General features: G+C 39.5%; 1 protein-coding gene across 1 annotated transcript in view; it reads left to right on the top strand.

Annotated features, from left to right (window-relative positions):
* The window catches only part of LOC149539760 (coiled-coil domain-containing protein SCD2-like), a 119,156-nt gene that overhangs the window by 81,289 nt on the left and 16,193 nt on the right, over window positions 1-21,674 (top strand). Inside the window, exons 14-15 of the mRNA XM_089800962.1 lie at window positions 2,090-2,134; window positions 2,303-2,343. Coding sequence (XP_089657088.1) covers window positions 2,090-2,134; window positions 2,303-2,343 — 86 coding nt within the window. The remainder of the gene's footprint in view (window positions 1-2,089; window positions 2,135-2,302; window positions 2,344-21,674) is intronic.

The raw sequence follows: 21,674 nt of genomic DNA, 5'->3' as shown, positions 1-21,674 counted from the left end.
ATGAATGAATAAAAACCCTAATGCTGTTAAATTAAAAAATAACTCCTCAATTGTAGATATTCCTGCTTTTTTAGTAGTCTGGCATAAGAATGAGTTATTTCTTTCTCACTTTCTGAATTCATGACTTTCTATTAGCATTAAAATTATTGGCTACTAACTAGTTTTCAACTTTACAACATGCTAGAATATCAACACAGAATGTAACTCATTATCATATGGTTGAGTTTCGAATAATTTTTAGTATATGTTTGTACCAATTTAGTGATTTTCAGCATAATTCATTTTCGCAGGTGTTGGAATCTCTCCTACCTTTCCATTGCTATAGCAATTTAAGACATTAGTCATATATTTTCTTATTTAGAGAAATGTGCCATATCCTTTTTTTTTGCTCTTTTAAGGGATTTTAGTTCTCATGCATAACACATCTGGTTTGGTATCATGCTGTATTGTTCTACTATGCTGAATCCAAACATAACCATTTGGGTCCACTTAACAAATTTATCGCTCCATCTGCCATATTGTTTCTGTGAAGTAAAATTATATTTCAGTTTAAGCTGGCTACACAGTTGTTGGTGGGTTTCCATAAAATTAAGTGGTGGGATTAGCTTTATTGATGTAGACTTAATAGTTTGCAGACTCGGGCTTGGAGAGTACTCAGCAAGCGCAAAAATTTCAACTCAGCAGAACTTCGGTAACTTAGAAAGTACTAAAAATTAAGACATCCTAAAGAGACATTTCTTTTGTAAAGTTTAATTACAAAATGTAATGTAAATTGAAAATAGACATTTTGAAAGAAAAAACACATGGTTTTATAGAAAAAGAAAGATGTGAAAATGCATCTTAACCAGTGTTTTACCTCCATTGACATTTTAACTCACATTTTTTTGTGCCTATTAAAACATAAGAGTTAAACTTGCCCAACAAAAAAAATAGAGAACTTAGCAACTGAGAGAGTACTTGGAGAGTTAGCAATCTATTGATGTAGTCTTATCTGATTAGATGAGCTTTGGTACTCATGGAAATCTTATTTGGGTTTCTTTCTTTATGCTCTTGTCGTTTAGTGGAATGAATATGGTTATTGAAGATGCCTTTGTATATATATTTTAAAATAATTTGAAAATTATTGATTAGTTTAAAGTACTTATGGTGTTTAATTATTTAGTGATCATTTTACAGTGATACTTTTTTTACTTGTGTTACTTCTACAGTCCATAAGTTTTGCTAGTTTTTTTCTGTTTTGATAGGTAAGTAATTGTACATTTATTATGTGTGATCAATGGGTTTTCATGTTTGAACATGGAAAATCTCATATTACCTGAAGTTTGTTTAACTTCATAACCCGATTTTTTTGGAAGGATATATACTGGCTCTATATAATATCATTGAAATTGTATTTGTTCTGGAGTATTATGGAAAAAGTTAAAACATGTCTTAGGCATAAATTTTCCAAAATATTGAGGTTGAGAGCACATTTATTCTTTGTACAGAAGGTTTGTTTTCAGCCAGCTTATTTCTAGTACATATCTTTGATATTTATGGATAATTTGGATCAGCAGGAAAACCTGTTTTAGACCAGCTGATGTGAAGACTTTTTGGAAGGAGAGTTTTCCTTCTCTTTCTGTATCTAAATCTGTTGGTAGTTGCAAAGTGCATACCAATTGCTTTTTCTATGAGAATTTTCTTCTTTGAACTTTTTTGTATTAACTGGAAGCCGTATGATATTATTAAGCATTATCTCATATGTAGATATATAGTGGCCAGCTAAAAACAACGCTATGTGTGCCCTAGGAGTAAAAATGTTTTTTCTAATAATCTTATACATATTAAATAGCTAGCTTGTAGAGCTATTTTGACTTCATTTGTGATCATACTGTTTTCAAAAGTTGTGTGCACATCTCTCTTGAGATAATATGAAGCAAAAACAATCATTTTATTAGTAACTCGAACTTTAATTTGTCACAGAAGCACAAACTTTTGCATATCTCCACATGAACTGCTATTTGGATTCGTTTAATAATACTTTATATCTTTTCTTATATTGTTACTGATAGCTGATCATAATATTATTTCCCTTATGCTGAATATGCAGACTTGAAAAATCCAGTTGATAGTCCAAAGCTTGTGGAGGCATTTGGTAAAATAGTCGTTGAAACTTGAGCATAATGGCTACTTGCAATTGATCTTGAGTAGTTGTTACTCTGTTTTTAAAATATAGTTTTTAAATTTTGGAAACGAAGAACATTTATAAATCTTTTACATCTCTGGGCTAACTAATAAACATTTACGATGTCTCTATATGCAGAGCTGAGCCAAGAAGAGATTGAAGATGTGCAGTTCAAGCAGGTTTTCATTCATATCCTAAAACATTTTTTGATGCGTTTTTTTCTAATTTTTTATTCACTTGCCTTGGTAGGTTCGTAACTTCGTGTACATTCCATACTATTTTCATTTTATTTACAAAAACTTTTGAAACTTGCCCATCATCTGTGTTCTATATATGCAATGCCCCCTTTTTGCTGAGCATCAAAGGTTGTTTATTTTAGTCTATTATTGACCCTTGTAGGCTAAGTCTATGGGTTAGAGGGTCTCAGTTTGTCAAGGCAGAGACTATATTTCCAATTTTGAGGTTAGGGTTGTTCATGATTGCTCTTTGGTTAAGTCAGATTGGCGCACACATTATTTATAGTAAGCGTCTATTTTGGGGAAGTCAGGGTTACTATCTTTATCAGGCTGCCTGAACAACTTGGTGGTAGCATTGAGATTCAGTATCATTGCTTGGAGTAGTTATTTAGAGAATTACTATTTATAGTAAGTTATGATTGAGGAGTTCCTATATTTGGCAGCTGCAGCCGGACTCTTGGTATCAATAGTGATTGACTCGTTCGTCAGTTGGCTCAGTTTGAGGGACTTACTATTTATAGTAGCTATTTTTAGTTGGTTGCTGTTTTTGGTAGTGGACTTAGGCATCAAACATAGGCAACGAGTATTTGCATTATGAGTTATTCTTCCGGAGGAGTTAATAAGCTTTTTATTTCATTACTGATTATTAATTTAGTCATGCTTAATTAATAGTTAAGAGAGCTTGTTACTAAGTGCTAAGTTCATTAAATGTTTATTTAATAAATTATATTATGGCGCCTAAGTCTTGGAAGGAAATATAATCGAATATTATATTTAAAACATCAAAAATCGGTGCACTCAAAAGCAAAGTTATGTAGAGTGTAAGATTGAAGCTTCCAATCAATTTGCATTTTGCATTTGAGAATTATAAATGCTTCTGAAGCAAGGGAAAAAGGATTCTATCGTTCATTTCTTACTTACGAATTTGATAAGGAGTTGTGCCAAGGGTTTAAGATATTGAGAGTTGGAAGAATTGAGAAGTTATTTTTGCACTCTTGGTGAAACTAGCTAGTTAAATTGTGTGTCGAGGTGGCATCATTCAATGCCATCGATTGTTAAAATTTGTGGTCGATTTTGTAGAAGTTTTTTCAGCTAGGGACTTAGGGATTCTAAAGATTCTTTTGATGACTATTATGAAATAGTAAGAGAGTGTGGTTGGCAGATTCAGGACACAACAAGGTTTTTTGAACCCCATATAGAGCATTTATATTGATGAGCTCAAGACTTTCCCTTGGAAACACTCGCTCTAGGGTTATCGTTGCCTCTTACATCAAACCTTGATGTCCATCTTACTTTTCATAGGTGATGTGGTTCTCTTGGCTTCTTTTCGTGAGTTGTGAGAGCTAGTGGTTAACCTGGCAAGACATGGGTGTTGGTCTTCATTTGTTTGAAGACTTCTCATTTCCACTTCTTCTAGGTTGTGGAGGTGGAGATGTCTTCCTCTTACACATATTTGGGGTCAGGTTTTCAGGACCTCGTTTCAGCATGAGATTTGCCATGCAACACCGCATCTATAAGGGGTACGACTCCCTTGCATTGCTTGAGCGGAAGTGCTTACAACATCATTTTCAGGACCCCTCCAAGATGGCTCTCTTGGACAATCTGATCAAAATGACAATGCTTTACGGTTTTGTTGTTTGGGGGCCTTCTCTCATTGAGTCAGATTGGGCTTTGGCGGAGAGGGTACAAACCCTTCTTCTCAGGTGTATCATCAGATGTCACCAATCTATCCTCCACAGTATTATTCTAGTTGAGTTTGGGGTACACTCTCAAACTTGGGGCCATTTTCAAGATGGTTTATTTCCTCCACACACTCTTATTTGGTTTATCGATCCTCAAAGGCAATTGTGGGTGCCAATCCCACTAGCTGGGCCCAGTGTTGGTTTGTCAAGGTCGCTATTTTGCTTAGGTCGATGGATATTGAAGTTGACCGCCTTCCTTCTTTCCAATACTCTTTGGATGTGCCTGCTCATCTCCTCCCCTCCTGTCAAGATGGACATTTATAGGAGGTATATTCGAGTGACTTGGATTGAACCTTCGAGGGGGTGAGGGGAGTTACGATCAAGGATGGCCTTCTTTGTAGAGTAGTTTTTTGACTTCTAGGATGTGATCATTGTCCGACCCTCATGTTTACCGCATAGGGTAAGAAGTTCAACACAATTATAACACGATTCAATTCAGAACAGGTACTTTATTCATGTATGCACTTGCAGATTACAATCCGATTACATTGACTACAATGATCTATGATTATAACTCTCCCTTCCAAAGTCCATCTCGGACATGTACATATACCTTTCCGAAGGGGTGACTCAAGCGTCACGCGCCCGTTCAGATACTACTCTACCTGTCGGCTACATTATACATTTTACCGACAACATCATCCCCCCCCAAAAGAAAGGTCGTCTCCGGACAACAATTACAAAATATCTGAGACAAATTAACAACAAAATACATTAATTGACTAACTACAACAAGATAGATCTGTTTTTGTCGCATCACTTTCACATTCATCCTATGCCTGCACCAAACTGGTCTCTAAACCACGTTGCATCTGTAGCCTCTGCTAACACAATACTATCTCCTTAGCTGACCTTGATAGCCACTTGTGCTGCTTTCTCAGTTTCCAACTCCTGGTTATACTGAGCCAAGTGTCGCCATACTGCCTTCAACTGGATGATCAGCTCCTCCCAAGCTCTCTACGCATCCACCAAGACAGCCTCATGCCCAACACCTACTCCAAGTGCCTCCTCTAACACACAAACACTCATGCCTACAACAGCAGCTCTAGGTCTCATCAACTGGTCACACTTCTCATGACTGATATCCGCAATGACTGGGGGTCTAGGGGGCAACGCCCCTAGCGGGGTCGAGGGGTAGCGGCCCCGCGGGGTCCAGGGAGCGCACCTGGCAACCACTAATGCTTTCCCTTCCCTTTGGCATCATTTGCTACTCATTCCGAACAACTTGAATCTGTCGTCGTTTTTTTTTTTTTTAGCTCGTCCACTTCCTCTTTCCTGCAAACTTACTTTGTGAATCGGCTATAGCAATTCCTCTTCCTTTCCTGATACCCTTCATCTCTGGCTATTCTTTTCCTTGCGGCTTTATTCTGGTCACCACTCAGTACGATGGCGTTTTTGTGTCTTGAGACCGTACGGTCTTTTTCACTTTGGGTCGTACTGTCTATCTTCCGTACAGTACAGTATGTTCCAGTGCTGTTTAACAAATCTCAATGCCGTACAGTCATCTAGTGGCCGTACGGTCATGTCAAATTTTAAGCTTGCTTTATTATTTCCAACAGAACTTCGTTTGAGGCCATACGACCATCTGGGGGCCGTACGGCCATCAAAACTCTTATTTAATGAGCTCTCCCAGCCGTACGCTTGTCTATCCATTGTCTGTACGACAACTTGTTCAGTTGTACCTCTGTTCCTTGTTAGCCGTACGGTCTATAATACCTGACGTCCTTGGTCGTACGGTCTTCTTGTGCTGGCCGTACGGTCTATAATATCTGATGTCCTACTTCCTCTGGCCATACAGGTCTTAGCCTATTCTTGTTATGTTCTTTGCCTGATCTGCTCCTTAAGTTCGTATATCTCAGTTTCAATACAGTCTTCTTGATTTCCATTCCCAAGATGCCATACAATCTTTTTAACTCCTGCACAATATATCCCTCAAGGCCCGTACAACATTTGTTACACATTTTCCTTTACTTTATTACTTCGCAGTGGCACTCAAAATTTATGTTTAACTCTTATTTTGCATATGTACAATATTTACATATATACAATATTTACAGTTGTTCTTTTCTCAATTGTTCATCCACGGAGGTGCGTTATTTCTTTCATGGTAGACTTTTAATTTTGAACCATTTACTGCATTGGCTGCTACTTCCTTCCTATTGAGTGTCCATAACTTAATTGTCCCGTTATATCCAACTTCCTGTATCTTGTATGGTCCGACCCATTTGACTTTGAACTTCCCAAGTCTGATTCCATTCCATTTGTTATACTTCAGTACTAACTGGCCGGGTTGAAGATTGTTTAATTTTAAACGCTTCTGATGCCATACCTTCCACCTGTTTTGTGCAATTTTCGTGGCCCATGCTGCATAGTTCTTATTCCTTCGATACGGCCGCTTCTGTACAGGTACCGCACCTTCGATTAATGGTATCTGGTGGACACATAGCTTTGGTGGTACTCCTTTTAAGTCTTTATACGTCCAAGCAAAAACATCCTTGTACTCCATAAATATTCTGAATGCTGCTACCTTTAATATTGGGTTCCAATCGTCTCCTACAAGAATGTTCTTCAGATTTTCCTCATCACCCAAGTTCATTGCTTTCACCGTCGGCTCTTCATATTTTATTGGTTTATCTTTACTGAACGTATGGGCAGGTGTTTCATCCACCTGCGCTTCCCCTTCCTTTAGTTCACTGTACTCCTTCGGAAACTCCTGGCCTTCTTTTCCCTCCTCGACACTCAAAATATTGCAGCTCGGAAAGACCTTATAGTCTTCCATTTGCCAATGCAGCAGTCCATTCATGGAGTCTAAGTCGTCATCAGTTGAGCCTCCTTCTAGTCTCAATACCCTTTCATCATCTGGTTCCATCCTTTTCCCTTCGTCATCACTCTCGCCATCGCCTTCTGAGTCCGACGATGCGGCTTCTTCTCCTACCATCTATGTATGCAAATCGATTATAAATCTCCTACCTCCCTTCTCCATTGACAGGGTGTTCCTTTTCCAATCATGCTTTACCTTAGCCTGCACCAACCACCCCCGTCCTAGGATGGCATCATACCCTCTTCTCTTTAATGGAATAACTACGACATCCCAATTGTTACCGGTTGCGCCATTAGAGTGCCCAAGGGTTTTATCCCATGTTGATCTGCTGTAACTGAAAGGTGGGTGGCCATAGTGTAGGTTGTCTCAGTTTTTTCCAGATATCTTCCGGCAGCACGTTTACTCCCGATCCTCCATCTACTATTGTATCTGTTAATACCGTACCCAAAATGCCCATCTCCACTACTGCTGGGTGTCTACCTGTCGTAAGTGCTAGTAACATTGGGTCTGTTGTTGCTGCCACGGTTGTTTCCTTACTATCCTTTGCTTCCTCCGTCACTCTCGGGGACGGTGTCATATTTATGATGACTGTACGTAACTGTGGCATGGTGAGAAGAAGATCATTTAATTTAATTGGCACTTCCGTTTGCATTATCTGTTTCACCATGTCTTGTTTCGCCAAGTTTCTTTTCGAAGTTTTTGTAGTGTCTTTTACTTGTGACTTCTCCGCTCTCATCTGCTTCTCTATCTCTATTCGGGCTTTTTGTAACCTCTCCTTCTCTTCTTCCGCATTCGGATATTTTGCCTTCCTCTCCTGTTCCCGTGCGATCGCCAACATGTTCTCATTACTTGTTTCAATACTTAATAAATTTACGCTTTGCTTTGGACACTTTGAATCTTCATGGTTCCCTGGACCACACCATCTGCACAGTAGTTGTGGTGCCTCCTTCGTAGTACAGTCCCTTGCGAAGTGACCCCAAAGATTACATGCTCGACACTGTATCATCGGCCGTCCACTCACATCATATTGTATTCTACTCCGGCCTCCATTGTTATTGTTATTGTTTCCGCCTCTTCCGCCTCTATTGTTATTTCTATATCCACCTGAAGTTGCATCATTGCCCGCGTTATTGCTATTGTTCGACGCTTCCTGTGTGAGTAACACCTGTTGGTGTCCTTTTGCTTTCAAGTTAAACGGGTACTCTTTCAAGGAATGCCTCGCCACCTGGCAGATGTCACAAAATTGCTTCTTCGGGCATGAACCCTTCGCATGTCCGTCCTCGCAATTTGTACACCACAATTCTCCTTTTACTATATCTGGATTCTTTTTCAAATTTTTGAATTCTTTCATCATCTGCAGCATGCCTTTCTGTAGCGCTTTCACCTTCTTGTTTGATTCCTCATCACTACTACTACTCTCCGAGGATGAATCATCTGAATCAGAGGACTTATGTTTCTTCTTCTTACTCATTTTCTGTTCGCTTTCTAAATCCATGGCACGAGTGTATGCATCGGTGTACGATGACGGTGGTACAATCTTCATTTTCTTTTTAAGAGCCGGCCGTAGCCCCTCCACGAACCACCGTTTTTTCAACCCATCCGCTGGTTGACTCTCCATCTTTCCGATCAATTCCTTCAATCGCCTGGCATAAGTTTGGACTGTCTCATTCTTTCCTTGTTTGGTGCTGTAGATTTTTGCCACTATTTCATTATCATCTCAGAGTAATTTGAATTCTGCGATAAATTCTTTTTTAACATTCTCCCATGTATTAAGTTTTTGAGGACTAGTGTCAGAAAACCAGTCTATCGCCACACCTCGTAGGGTCGCTAGAAATTGTCTTACCCAATCATCCTCATCCGTCACACCATTTGCCATCCATATGGTTTCACACGTTTTACAATGTCTGATAGGATCTGCTGAACCATCACCGTGAAACTTGGGTAACTTTTCTTTAGGGCCAGCCATTGTTACTTGTCTTTGATTCTGAGGTACTTGTGTACCTGCGCTGTTCTGAGCTCCCGCGCTGTTCTGTGCTCCCACGTTGTTCTGGACTCTCGCGCTATTCTGGACAACAGTTTTGTTCCCAACAACCGCGTTGTCTGGTGACAAGTCTTCAAGTGATGTTCTATTCTCCGCCTATATCTGTTCGTCTGGTGTATCCGGAACAAAGAGATCCCTCCACGCTCGTGCTCCCTCGGCACTCCGAGCCGTGCGAGTTGCTTCCCTTCCGTTCGGACACTCTCCCCTCGGCGTATACAGGTTAAGGAATTCTTCCCTTGTTTCCTCCACCAAATTCAAGCGTTGTCGAGTTTCTTCCAGCAATTCCTCGGCACTCCTCAGCCTACTAGGTGAGTGCACTCCCTCCGTCTGTGCCTCTTCACCCCTTCGGTGCCCCTCGGCAATCTGCTGAAGTCTCTATCTACGTTCTGCTTGCTGTGTTAAAATTAAAATTTCTTTTGTTGTACTTAGTTTATTCTTATCTTTCACCTTATTCCGATCTTTGTTTGGCAAATTCGGCATCAATCTTCATATCGTTCCTTCGTTCCAGGTTCGTTTGGCAACGGCGCCAAATGTTTACTGCATAGGGTAAGAAGTTCAACACAAGTATAACACGATTCAATTCAGAACAGGTACTTTATTCATGTATGCACTTGCAGATTACAATCCGATTACAATGACTACAATGATCTATGATTATAACTCTCCCTTCCAAAGTCCATCTCGGACATGTACATAGACCTTTCCGAAGGGGTGACTCAAGCGTCATGCGCCCATTCGGATACTACTCTACCCGTCGGCTACACTATACATTTTATCGACAACACCTCATACCTCTCACCACTTAGGACTCCTACGCTCCGCATCTCCTTAGGGTAGGTAGGGGTGGGCTCTCATCGACTTTGTATCGAAACTTACGTGATTGTTAGGGAGGAACAAATATCGTCTTTGCCACATGGTCGAGCCTGAGAGGGAGACACACTTCATCTTTTGGAGCCCCATTTATTATGAGATCAGAGGGAGGTTCTACTATCTTTCCAAAGGGTGTTGGTCTCAATCCTCCTTTGAATTTACCAATCAACGGTGCCTAGCCCTTTACCTTTAGGAGAACAAGAGACTTTGGGACCACACATTGCAAACTTAGTCCCCTTTGAGATAGGCCACAAATCAGCTGATCACCTCCTTCTAGGTGGTCTCCTCGGTTCGGGTAACAAGCGGTGACTTGGTCCCCCTACCTCTGGGCACACTAGGTTTGTGAGGCCTTGCAGGAGATATTTGCGACTTTCAGCATAGTGATGGTCTTCCTCTCGTCCAGGATTGTATCCTTTGTTTCTGGACTGCTTCTCCTTGTGGTGGGGGGGGCGGGGACACCTAGCTCGTTGCTGGCAATTGCCTGTGGTCCTTTTTATTTTATTTCAGTTGTTGGTTCTGCTCTTCCTCAGGACTGTTTGGTGCTCTTGTTGGCTGGCTTCTCAGGTTCTATCTTAGCAGTCCCTTAGACCCTCTTTGTAGTCTCTTGTTGGACATTAATAAAGTTTCTTATCTTATCTTATCTTATTTTATGAGCATCTGGTTGAGATATCAATCTGCAAAGGTTTGGAGATTATTTTTATTGCAGATAGCTTGGTCAATGAAGGTCTGCGTTCTAAGAATGGGGCCAGCATTTCAGAAATAGAGGATTGCGTTTGAGTATATAGGCTGCTGCTGCAATGAATAGAGGGGCGACATTCTTATTACAGTCTACATTATAATATAAGGGCATCATTTTGTTTCATAGGCAGTGGTTGGCATATCAAGAGGCACATTTTGGATTAAGGGTGCCAACAATCTCAAACTCTAACCTTTGATGTTCACAATGAATGTGCTGCTACAGGGTTTCAATAGTTGCTAATAATAATCTCTTAAGCATTGTGGACACATTTCATTTGAGGAATTTCAGTGTCATTATAAAGTGTCTTTTTATGCATTGCTATTAAATTTCATGCACTGGTATGTCATTTGCAATTGCAAAACCATTCAAACCAAACACAAACACTCAGAAATCAGAACTTGAACATTTCATGCTAACTGTTTGATGAAATGTCAAAAGGTGTGGACCGAGTCTTCAGGGTTAGAACCATAGGGGGTTCTTATGGTATATTTGGATTGGGCAACTCTGCAAGAATCTATTTTAGTCTGGCCTTGTACATTTTACTAAGTTAAACATTTGTATGGTGGTACCTTATCTGTTAAAGATAATATGTTTGTGCTATAATACTTGGATCAAATCAAATGGTAGGTGATGAATTGAAGTGGTAATCTTGTTCACTGTTCAATTTTTTTTTTTTAATCCATTGGAAAAGTGTTTCTAAGGCCCAATTGCCCCTTCTTAGCTGTTATGCGTAATGATCCATATTGGCGAATTCGATCATACTCATGATAGGTTAGTTTAAATTCAACGCTTAATATGATCTTACTAATCAGTATATACGACTAATGCTTTAACCTTTTGCTTTCTCTTTCTTATTATATTGTCTTCATAAGCTCCACATGTTTTTAATCCATGACATTCAATACCTTTTGCACCTTCATGAATGTTAAAATGATTGTGTAAGGAAAATCAAGTTACAAAAATCTTAGTGTTGCTAAAAGAAATCAAAGTTAAAAAGCATCTACTTTGTTTGTACAATTTTAGAATTAAAAGTCAAAGCAGATGTAAAGAAAATAATATAGACTAAAATATTAAAACTCAAGTAAAAAAAAAAATTATGTATTGAAATTTCAGTTTGTTACTTTAACAATTCCAGCTTTAAGTACTTGAATATGGCTTGTGGCATATAATGATTTGTCACAAATGTCTAAATACTGTCAACCTCAACATTGGGTTGTTTCGTCCATTCAATCTATGTTCAAGTTGACCGAGTAAATGACCAATCTCCAAAACTTGTGCCCATAGCTCACGTTAGACAATCGACATCAACATTTTTAGCATTGTTTGTAATTACTTAGATCATGTTTTAGGTCCTCTTTGTCTTAAGAAGTCCGCAAAACTATCTTTGCCCCTTCAGGGCACACTGCAATAACATCAATGAAGGTACAAATTTTGCTATCTTTTTGACCATTAGAATTGAGGACTTCCTCATATTGGTCATTGATCCGTAATGGGTTCTAGTGATGTATCTAAATTTTTTCGTTTCTTGGCCAATAAGGTGTTGCACCCTTTTCATGGTCACAACTTGAATACCTTTAGTGGACCTCATTAATCCCCCTCAACGCTTCTTGTTAGTAGGGTAATCTTACAAGGTTGAACTGAAGTCTAGAAGCATAGATATAATGCACAATTTGCTCATTTGAATTGGTTGTTGCCTCATTTTAAATGTGCTTTCTTATCGGTATGCATTCTTTGTTCTTTCAAAGACAGTATTGCAAGAAGTGGATTGGTGGCAACCATTGGTGGAATACTGAAGGATAGCTCTAAACATGGCTGGTGTGTTCCTTTCTTTGCCAAGGATGAGGTTTTGATCAAGAGTTATTATTTTACTGGCCCCATTGCGTCTGCTTTTTATTGGTTTTTATAAATGTAATAATTCATCTCCTTTCTTCTATGGGGAAGCCAATGAGGTTAATGTAACACACTAAAGAGATTGAGAAAATTAAACAATCATGTGTTCTCATTGCCTATGAAGAGGGCTTTTTTGTTCATTCATTTTTTAAAACTAGATGCAATCTATTATGTTGTACATGATTTGAATGCCATTCGATATCATTTTGAATTTCAAGAAAGGTAAATTGAGGGATCAGGTCTCAAGAGCAGGCCTCTTGTAGCCTGAAATAGTTTGATAGGACATTCATTGCCATTGCTGCTGATCCCTATATGATTTTGATTGAAAAACCCACTAAATTATTGAAACATGGTGTGTTATAGGCTAACACTAAATACTACTCCTAAGAGAAGGAATCAGAATGTATAGATGTCCAAAGGTGGAGCTCAGTTGGTTCTCATTGTGGAGATTGAAGTTCAAATCGCCGAAGTGACAATGAATGTGGAATTCTAAGTGGTGACTTTTGGTCTTCTAGTGTTAATATGTGAGTGGTTATCTAATGTAAGTAGGTAATGTATTGGTTTTACGTAGACTTAGTTGCTCTTTTGAGACGTATTTATTAACCACCTTCAAATATAAAAAGATGAATGTATAAATGACAACAAAAATTAATGTATAGTTGAACTACAAAAATTATCAAATAAATGTGAATGAATTAGAACACAGCAATATTGGATTGTTTTAAACAAAGATGTATAGATTAATCATGGAAATAGATGATGAATATATAATCCAAGTCACAAAACTTGGATTATATAGTCATCACCTATTTCCATGTGACTTAGGGTTGAAGCCCTTTAGTATTCTATGTTACACAAACTACAATTCTTTTTGTGGAAGAAGGTGGAAATACAGTTTGGAAGGTGTAATGGTTCATTTTCCATTTGTACAAATTATTTGTTCCTAAATAACTTTTGGGTACTTGGCATTGGTTGTGGCTATAAGTAGAGTTTGTGCTTGTGCTGACCTGAAATTAAGAGTGGGATGTCTGGGATGTGACCTTCTGCCTATGTCATTGTCGATAGCTCCTTATTTACATTTTTCGGTTGTTTGTAAGTTCACAAATTCTTAGGTATTTGGTGTTGGTGCTATGATGTTATATCGACTTTTGGTACTGGCTATAGGTAGGGATTTTGCTTGTGCTGATTGAAGATAAATGTTATAACCTTTGTAATCTGAATTGCTACTCATGTCATCATCGATGGCTACTTGCTAATGATTTTGTTGTCTATTTAGTTCTTTAAATTTTAGGGAGGATTTGTGTCTTCCACATAATATTATGCGTTCTAGTTCCATCTACCTGTATTGGTCCTCCTTCAAATATTGACATGATCTTCATCTTTCTCAGAAATCTTACCCCCAATTTGTTTTATTCATTATGGTATCTTTGGTTCCATTACAATTTTTTGACAAGATCTTCAGTTCTGTTTATTGCAATTAGAAGTTGCTTTTGTTATCAATGTTGTAACCTTGCATGCAAGATTTTCTTTGAATTTCATTACAGACTCGCCCTTAATCTTGTTTAACATGATTTTGACGTGATATTTTCTTGCTCCTTAAAATACTAAATTGAAACATCAAGTTGCTAGTCATTATTTGCTTATACAAATTATTTCCTAAAATACTAAGATATTATTATATTGTGATATTGCTATCAGGATTTAACTGTGTGATTTTTTGAGTCAAACTCATTGAACCATATTTCATGAGTAGTGATTCAACATGAATCCATCTCTCATGAGAATAAATGGAACACTCGGCACTCATTGGATCTAGGTGATTGCCGAGTGTTCCATTTATTCTCATGAGAGATGGATTCATGTTGAATCACTACTCATGAAATATGGTTCAATGAGTTTGACTCAAAAAATCACACAGTTAAATCCTGATAGCAATATCACAATTTGACTTGCTGTGGAATTATCTCCTACTTATTATTATATTACCATAGTTGCTAGGAGACAAATACCTTAACCCCGTGCGCTTCTTTACCAATTTGAAACATGATTCTATCATAGAGATTTATTGTGGATATCTTCAGACATTATGGAAAACACAAGGTCTTTGGAAAGCTGATTTGGAAGACACAAGACTACTTCACGCTTGACATTTTAATTTTTGATTCAGACTTGGACCCATTGCCACACTCTGTCATGTCCCCAAATTTCAATGTGATAATTAAATTAAATTAATTAATTAATTGGTCCCAAAATTTAAATAATATAATAGGGACTTTAATTAGTTACTTAATTAATTAATACGGGGTCCAAGTTCATAATATTTGTATTTGTGGTTCCGATTGATTTAGCATATCTCAGACCCTTTTTTATTTTAATTGTTTCCATAGGTGTTGCTGTTGGCTATCTTTGTAAACCTCGGGATTTCCTTCGAAGGGTATTTAAGCACGACATGTAGGTAGTAGTTGTCATGTGATTGGATTATTTCTTTGTACTGCAAATTCCTGTTGGAGTTCAATATTGTTTGCCATTTCGGAGGTGAAAGATCTTCCCTACTTGGCTAATCTGGTTTCAGTGGGATTCAACCCTCACCCCACTCCGTCTCTCTATTACTTGCTCGGATTTGACAATTCTGCGAACCATCTTTTTTTGCAAATACATATATCTATATATCTATGGTTGGATTTCAATATTTGTATTGGCATTAATTGACATTTTTGGCAAATATATTCACTTTGTTTTGGCATTTCAATGTACAACTCAATCCATCACCCCGACGGCCCGCTATGCCTTTCGTACCCATTCGCACAACTCCCAAACTTCACCGTACGATTGCATTTCAAACCATATGAAGACCTCAATCAATACTGTACGATTGCATGTGTTGCACACAAATCATACGACCATTTGCATACCGTACACCCATCTTGCTCAATGTCGTACAACCATCTCCAACCAGTCGTATAGACACCTCTCATCAACCTTAGGCCATACGACCATATTGTCTTTTTGATCTGAACCATATAGACTACTTGAGGCATAAAAAAAGACTACCCGAAGCACTGATGGAGAACTACTTGAAGCACTGGCTACCTAAAACATTGAGGAAGACTACCAAAGCATTGAAAAGGGCTACCCGAAGCATTGGGGAAGATTACGTGAAGTATAAAGAAAGACTACCGGAAGCACTGAGGGAGAACTACCTAAAGCACTTGCTACCTGAAGCATTGAGGAAGACTACCGAAACATTGGAAAGGACTAACCGAAGCATTGAGGAAGACTACTTGAAGCATAAAGAAAGACTACCTGAAGCACTGAGGGAGAATTACCTGAAGCACTGGCTACCCGTAGCATTGAAGAGGACTACATGGAGCATTGAGGAAGACTTCTTGAAGCATAAAGACAAAGTACTAGAAGCATTGAGGGAGAACTACCTGAAGCACACGACAAGACTACCTAAAGCATACTATGGGATATTTTTCGAAAGATGGAAAATAAAGTGACAAAGAAAACATGTAAAGGGCTAGAGAAAAAATTCTTGTACGGGACTTCATAAGGCAACTCTAGAACAAAACATTATAGTGGTATCGGAGCTGGTGATCTTGCCAGCTTGTTAGGATGATTGAGAGATTTTGGTATTTGGATCACATTATGGCGCCGAACAGCGATGGAGAGTGGTGGTTGAAGGCACTGCAAAAGATTTGCAAAGAGCTTAGCGAGGGTGTTGATATTCCATTAGATATATTGGAAGTATGTTTGTGTAAGGTGAACCAATTACCTTCAAGACTTATACAGAGAATCCTCTCGCTGATTAAGGATGCCTTAGGTCAACCTAGGCTTTTGAGACACCATGACAAGGAAAAAACATTGGTAGTTGTAGCATGTCTTTGTGAGGTCTTGAGAATTTCGGTTCCTAAAGCACTGTATGATGATAACACCATGATCGAGATATTGCATTTGATAGTTGACAGCTTTCAGAGTTTTGATGATTTCAATAGTGACCCTTTTGGTAGGGGACGTACAATATTGTAGAATTATGCAAATGTCAAAGTAAGTAACCTCCTCTTAGATCTCGAATCGCACAATTTGGTCCATGATATGTTCCATCACTTCTTGGCCACCATCAAGAAACATCATGATACTAAGATTTCAATTGCTATGGAGAGTCTTATGATTTTGTGCATTGAAGAGATGGATGAAATATCCCAACCCATCACATCTATGTTATGGGTTGTTCGTAATCTAGGATGTATCCCCTCTATAGCAACATATAGATTGGTCAATAATTTTTTCAAGCATTGTGAAGAAAAACTAATATCTCATTTGCACAAGTGGGAGAAAATGGATGACAATGATAAGGGTGATGCATTATGTGAGGAGAATGAAGGCATGATTACAGGGCTTTTCCAGGAGGATTTGCCATATCTTTCTACTACACCAACATGGGGATAACACCTAGAAAATGAAGGTGTTGCTTGCATGGATCTTGTGAAGACAGGGATGAATGTAGTTGTGCCCATCGCCGAGGCGCTATTTGTTGTGGAGGCTCAATTAGTTTCCGAGGTTGTATTGTTTGTTTTTGTCATCGTTATTGTGCCCATTGCCATGTCTGTCATCGTCATTGTGTCTATTGTTGTCACTATCACCATGTCTGTCATCTTCATTGTGGTCGTTGTCATCACCGCTATCGTATCCGTTGTCAAGTCCATCGTCATGTCTGTCACTGACGTCGTTACCATGTCCATCATCTTCATTGGGTTTGTTGTTGTCACTGCTGCTGTGTCCATTGTTGAGTCCATCATGTCCGTCACTGGTGTCGAGTCTATATCCGTCGTCAATGTTGTATCCGTCACCATAGTTGTGCTCTCCGTCATCATTATGTGTCCGTCTCCGTCATCATTATGTGTCCGTCATTGTGGCTGCATCCATCGTAGTAGCTACGTTTGTCGCCATGGAGGTGTTGCTGTCGAGGCTCTATTGATCATCGAGGCTTCAACCGAAGTTCTGTGTGCCACTGAGGTTTTATCTGCAACTATAATTTTGTTTGCCATCGAGGTACTCTTCGTCAAGGCTTTCTCTGCCAAAGCTTCCTACTTAGAGGTACTCATGGTCAGTGTTCGCTTTGCCGAGTTACTCTTGGTCAAGGTTCCCTTCATTGTGGTACTCTTTGTTGTGGCTCCCATCATTGCAACACCCTTCGCCAAAGCTCCTATCACGAAGGTACTTACGACCGAGCCCCTCTTCGCTGACATTCTTGTTGTCGATAAAATTATAAAATAGCTGACGGGTAGATTAACATGTCGGTAAAATTATAAAATAGCTGACGGGTAGATTAGTATCTGAATGGGTGCGACGGTTGAGTCACCCCTTTGGAATGGTATATGTACACCCTCTAGAATGGATTTTGGATCATTGTTGTAATCATCATTGGAAGCACTATGTAATCTCTTCGACGTATATGCGAATAATAAAAGGAGTACTACTATGTTACATAGTCTTGTCTGTTGTTTGCATGCATTAAACTATTTACCCCATACGGTAAACATTTGGTGTCGTTGCCCCATGGACCTAGAACAAAGGCAAAGGAATGAAGACTAATGCCGAATCAGCTTAACAAAAATAAGAATAAGCTAAAGGAAAAAGATGAAATACGCACCGCACAAGGGAATTTAATTTTTGCACAACAGGCCGAGCGCAGATGGAGGTTTTAGCAGATTGTCGACAGACACCAAAGCACTGAGGAATTGTTGGAAGAGACTCGACAGCTCTTGGATTTGGTTGAAGAAACAAGGGAGGAATTTCTTAAACTATATATGCCGAGGGAAGAGAATCTAGACGGAAGGGAATTAACTCTTCGTCCGCGATACACTTGCGGAATGGACAACTTCGCATGAGGAAAACCCTTTTTCACCAAGTAACGTGGCTGTTGGAAATAAGATGACTGTCCAAAATAGTGCGGGTGTGCAGATTAGTGTAGGTGTGTAGAACGTGGGTGTGCAGAATAGCGCGGGTGCACAAAACAATGCGGGTGTGCAAAACAGCGTGGGCACACAACAAGTACCTCCAACTCGAATAGTAATGGTTGGACCAAAGGAAAAATTGCCAAAGTTTGATGGTGATGGAACGATCGATCCAATCAAACACTGTAAAGACATGTGAAACAATTTGGATGGCGAATGGCGTAACCGACATAGATGAGTGGGTCCAACAATTTCCAGCATCACTAAGGGGTGTAGCAGTTGATTGGTTTGCTGACGCCGATCCCCAAAAATTAACTACATGGGCGGGAGTTGAAAAGGAGTTTATCACTGAGTTTCAATTGCTGCGAGATGACAATGAGATTTAGCAAAAATATACACCACAAAGCAAGGGAAAAATGAAACAGTCCGTGTATAGGGAAAAATGAAACAGTCCGTGTATATGCCAGAAAACTAAAAGAATTAATAAATAAAATGGAAACTAAGCCGACAGATGGGCTGAAAAAGCGATGGTTCATTGAAGAACTACGCTCGGAGTTAAGAAAGAAAATGAAGATTGTGCCGCCATCATCATATACTGAAGCGTACAATCGAGCGATGGACTTAGAGAGTGAACAAAAAACGAAAAAGGAGAAAAGTAGCTCATCCGACTCAGATGACTCGTCTTCAGAAGGAGATAGCAGTGGTGACGAAAAGGACAGTAAGCAGGTTCGCGCTCTCCAGAAGCATATGATCAAAATGATGAAGGAATTTAAGAATATGCAGAAAGAGACGAAGGGAAATGAGCTATGGTGCATAGAATGCAAGAGAGAAGGTCACACGAAGGGGTCCTGTCTGAAAAACCAATTCTGTGATATCTGTTAGATTATGGGACATTCCAAAAAAGAATCCCCCTTCAATATAAAAACAAGAGGGCATCAACAAATGCTCCTAACACAGGAGACTTCTACGTCGGGATGGAGCAGAAACACCAGCAATGACAGTGCCACTTCGAGTGGGTATAGAAATAATAGAAGAGGGCAAAACAATAATACCAACAACAATACCAACAATAATAATGGGGGCCGTAGCCGAATTTAGTGCGATGCAAACGGCCGCCCGATGGTTCAATGCCAAGCATGCAATTTGTGGGGCCACTTTGCACGGAACTGTACATCAACAAATGCACCAAAGTTGTTATGTAGATGTTACAGTCTTGGAGATCATGAAGATGCCAAGTGCCCGAAATCAGGAGTGAATTTGATTAGCATCGGCACGAACAAAGAAGTCTTGGCAATCACTCGTAAACAAGCAAAACTGTACCTCGACTCGACGGAAGAAAAAAAGAGATTGGAAGAAGTGCGGGTGGAAATTGAGAAAGCAACGCAGGTAGAGAAATCACAATTGAAGGACACTACCGGTACCTTAACAAGGAACTACGCAGAACAAAACATCATAAGGCAGATATTACAAACTAAAGTATAGTCAAAATAAACGATTCGCTGCTCACAATGCCTCAACTACGGACATCACTCACGAACATAGCCCGACTGCTGAACTACCAGGAGAACATGGAAGGGAAAACGAAAGCGGAGCAAGTGCAGCAGACACAATGCTGCTAGCCCTCACATTCAGACATCCAGTGGTCGTAGAGATGGGTATATTAGGAATGGTCCTTTTGGACACAGTTATGGACGAAGGTTCCAGGGTAAATGTCCTACCACAAGATACTTGGAAGAAGTTGGGATAGCTGACGTTGTGGCCACCTACGTTCCAATTACTAACGGCAGACCAACATGACATTAAACTTGTCGAGATCCTAATGGCACAACCAGTGACTATTGGAACACAGTCGTTCCTACTCGACTTTGTTGTCATCCTACTGAAAATGAGAGGATATGACGCCGTTTCGGGCTGAGGATGGCTTGTACAAGCAAGGGTTAAGCATGACTGGAAGAAGAATACCCTATCAATGGAGCGCGGAGGCAGAAGATTCATAATTGACTTGCACACACAAATGGTAGGTGAGGAGGCAGGGTTGTCGGATTCCAAAGGTGAAGGTGGAGGGGATGATGAGGGGAAGAAGAGAATGGAACCTGATGAATAGGGAGTATTGAGATTGGAAGGAGGGTCGAATGAGGACGATCTAGATTCGATGAACAGACTTTTTCACTAGCAGATGGAGGATTACGAACTCTTCCTGAGCTGCACCATGTTGGGTGTCGAAGAAGAAAAAGGAAGAAATGAGTTTCCAGAGAAATATAGTGACCTAAAGGAAGGAGAAGCGCAGGTGGATGAAACACCAACCTATAGGTTCAGTGAAGCCGATGAAATATGAAGAGGCCACAGTACAAACCATGAACCTCGGAAATGATATTGAACCAAAAAACACACTGGTGGGAGAAGAGAGAGCTTTGACCCACACAGAGAAGAGAAGAATACATCATACGGCTGAAAATTTGCAGGAAGAGACCTGGAGGTGCACTATACGGCAAGCACAGGGCAAGGGAAAAATACTGTATAGACTGGAGGCTCCGTACGGACAAGGAGCTACCATCGTACGACCTTCTGGAAGTAGGCAAGGAAGTACTGTACGACCTAGACAAAGCAACCATACAGACAACCAAAAGAGGCTACTGTATGGACACATGCATTGTCTGTGAAGGAGAAAGCACCGTACGACCTTCTGTACGAAAGAAGATAAACATAGGGTCGTACAAACATATAAGAGCATTATTGGGAGGAAGAAAGTACTGTACGTTGTACGAAGGAGCAATTAAAATAATAGAAAGACATGGAAGCGACCATATGAAGATATTCGGTATGAATGTACGGCTCAAAGAAAGAAAACATCAAGCACCGTACATTATCAACATACATGAAAGTGAAAAGTGCAAAAGCTGTACGACCAAGAAAGAGAAGTTTGGATCATATGCCTAGGAGTTGAAAGAAGTAGCTGTATGGCCCTTGCAGGATCGATGGGAGAATGAAGGATGCATTGCCATATGATCAGTCAGAGGGTTGCAAAAGATAGAACGATTAGGTAGAGGTGATTGATAGAAGGGGGTAGGAAATGTTCCACAAAAAAAATAAAAAAGAAGAAAAAAAAAAGGAAAAAAAAGAAAAAAAGAAAAAGAAGGGAAAAAAAGAGAAAAAAAAAGTTATAAGATCACTGTACAGTCACTGTACGACTGTATAACTAACTTGTAGAAACCGT

The sequence above is a fragment of the Cupressus sempervirens genome, chromosome 9 (genome assembly GCF_028749045.1).
Source record: "Cupressus sempervirens isolate cs-2001-9-10 chromosome 9, ASM2874904v1, whole genome shotgun sequence".
In the NCBI taxonomy this organism is placed as follows: Eukaryota; Viridiplantae; Streptophyta; class Pinopsida; order Cupressales; family Cupressaceae; genus Cupressus; species Cupressus sempervirens.
Note: the sequence above shows the minus strand (reverse complement) of the source record. Positions and strands in the feature narration are given on the sequence as shown.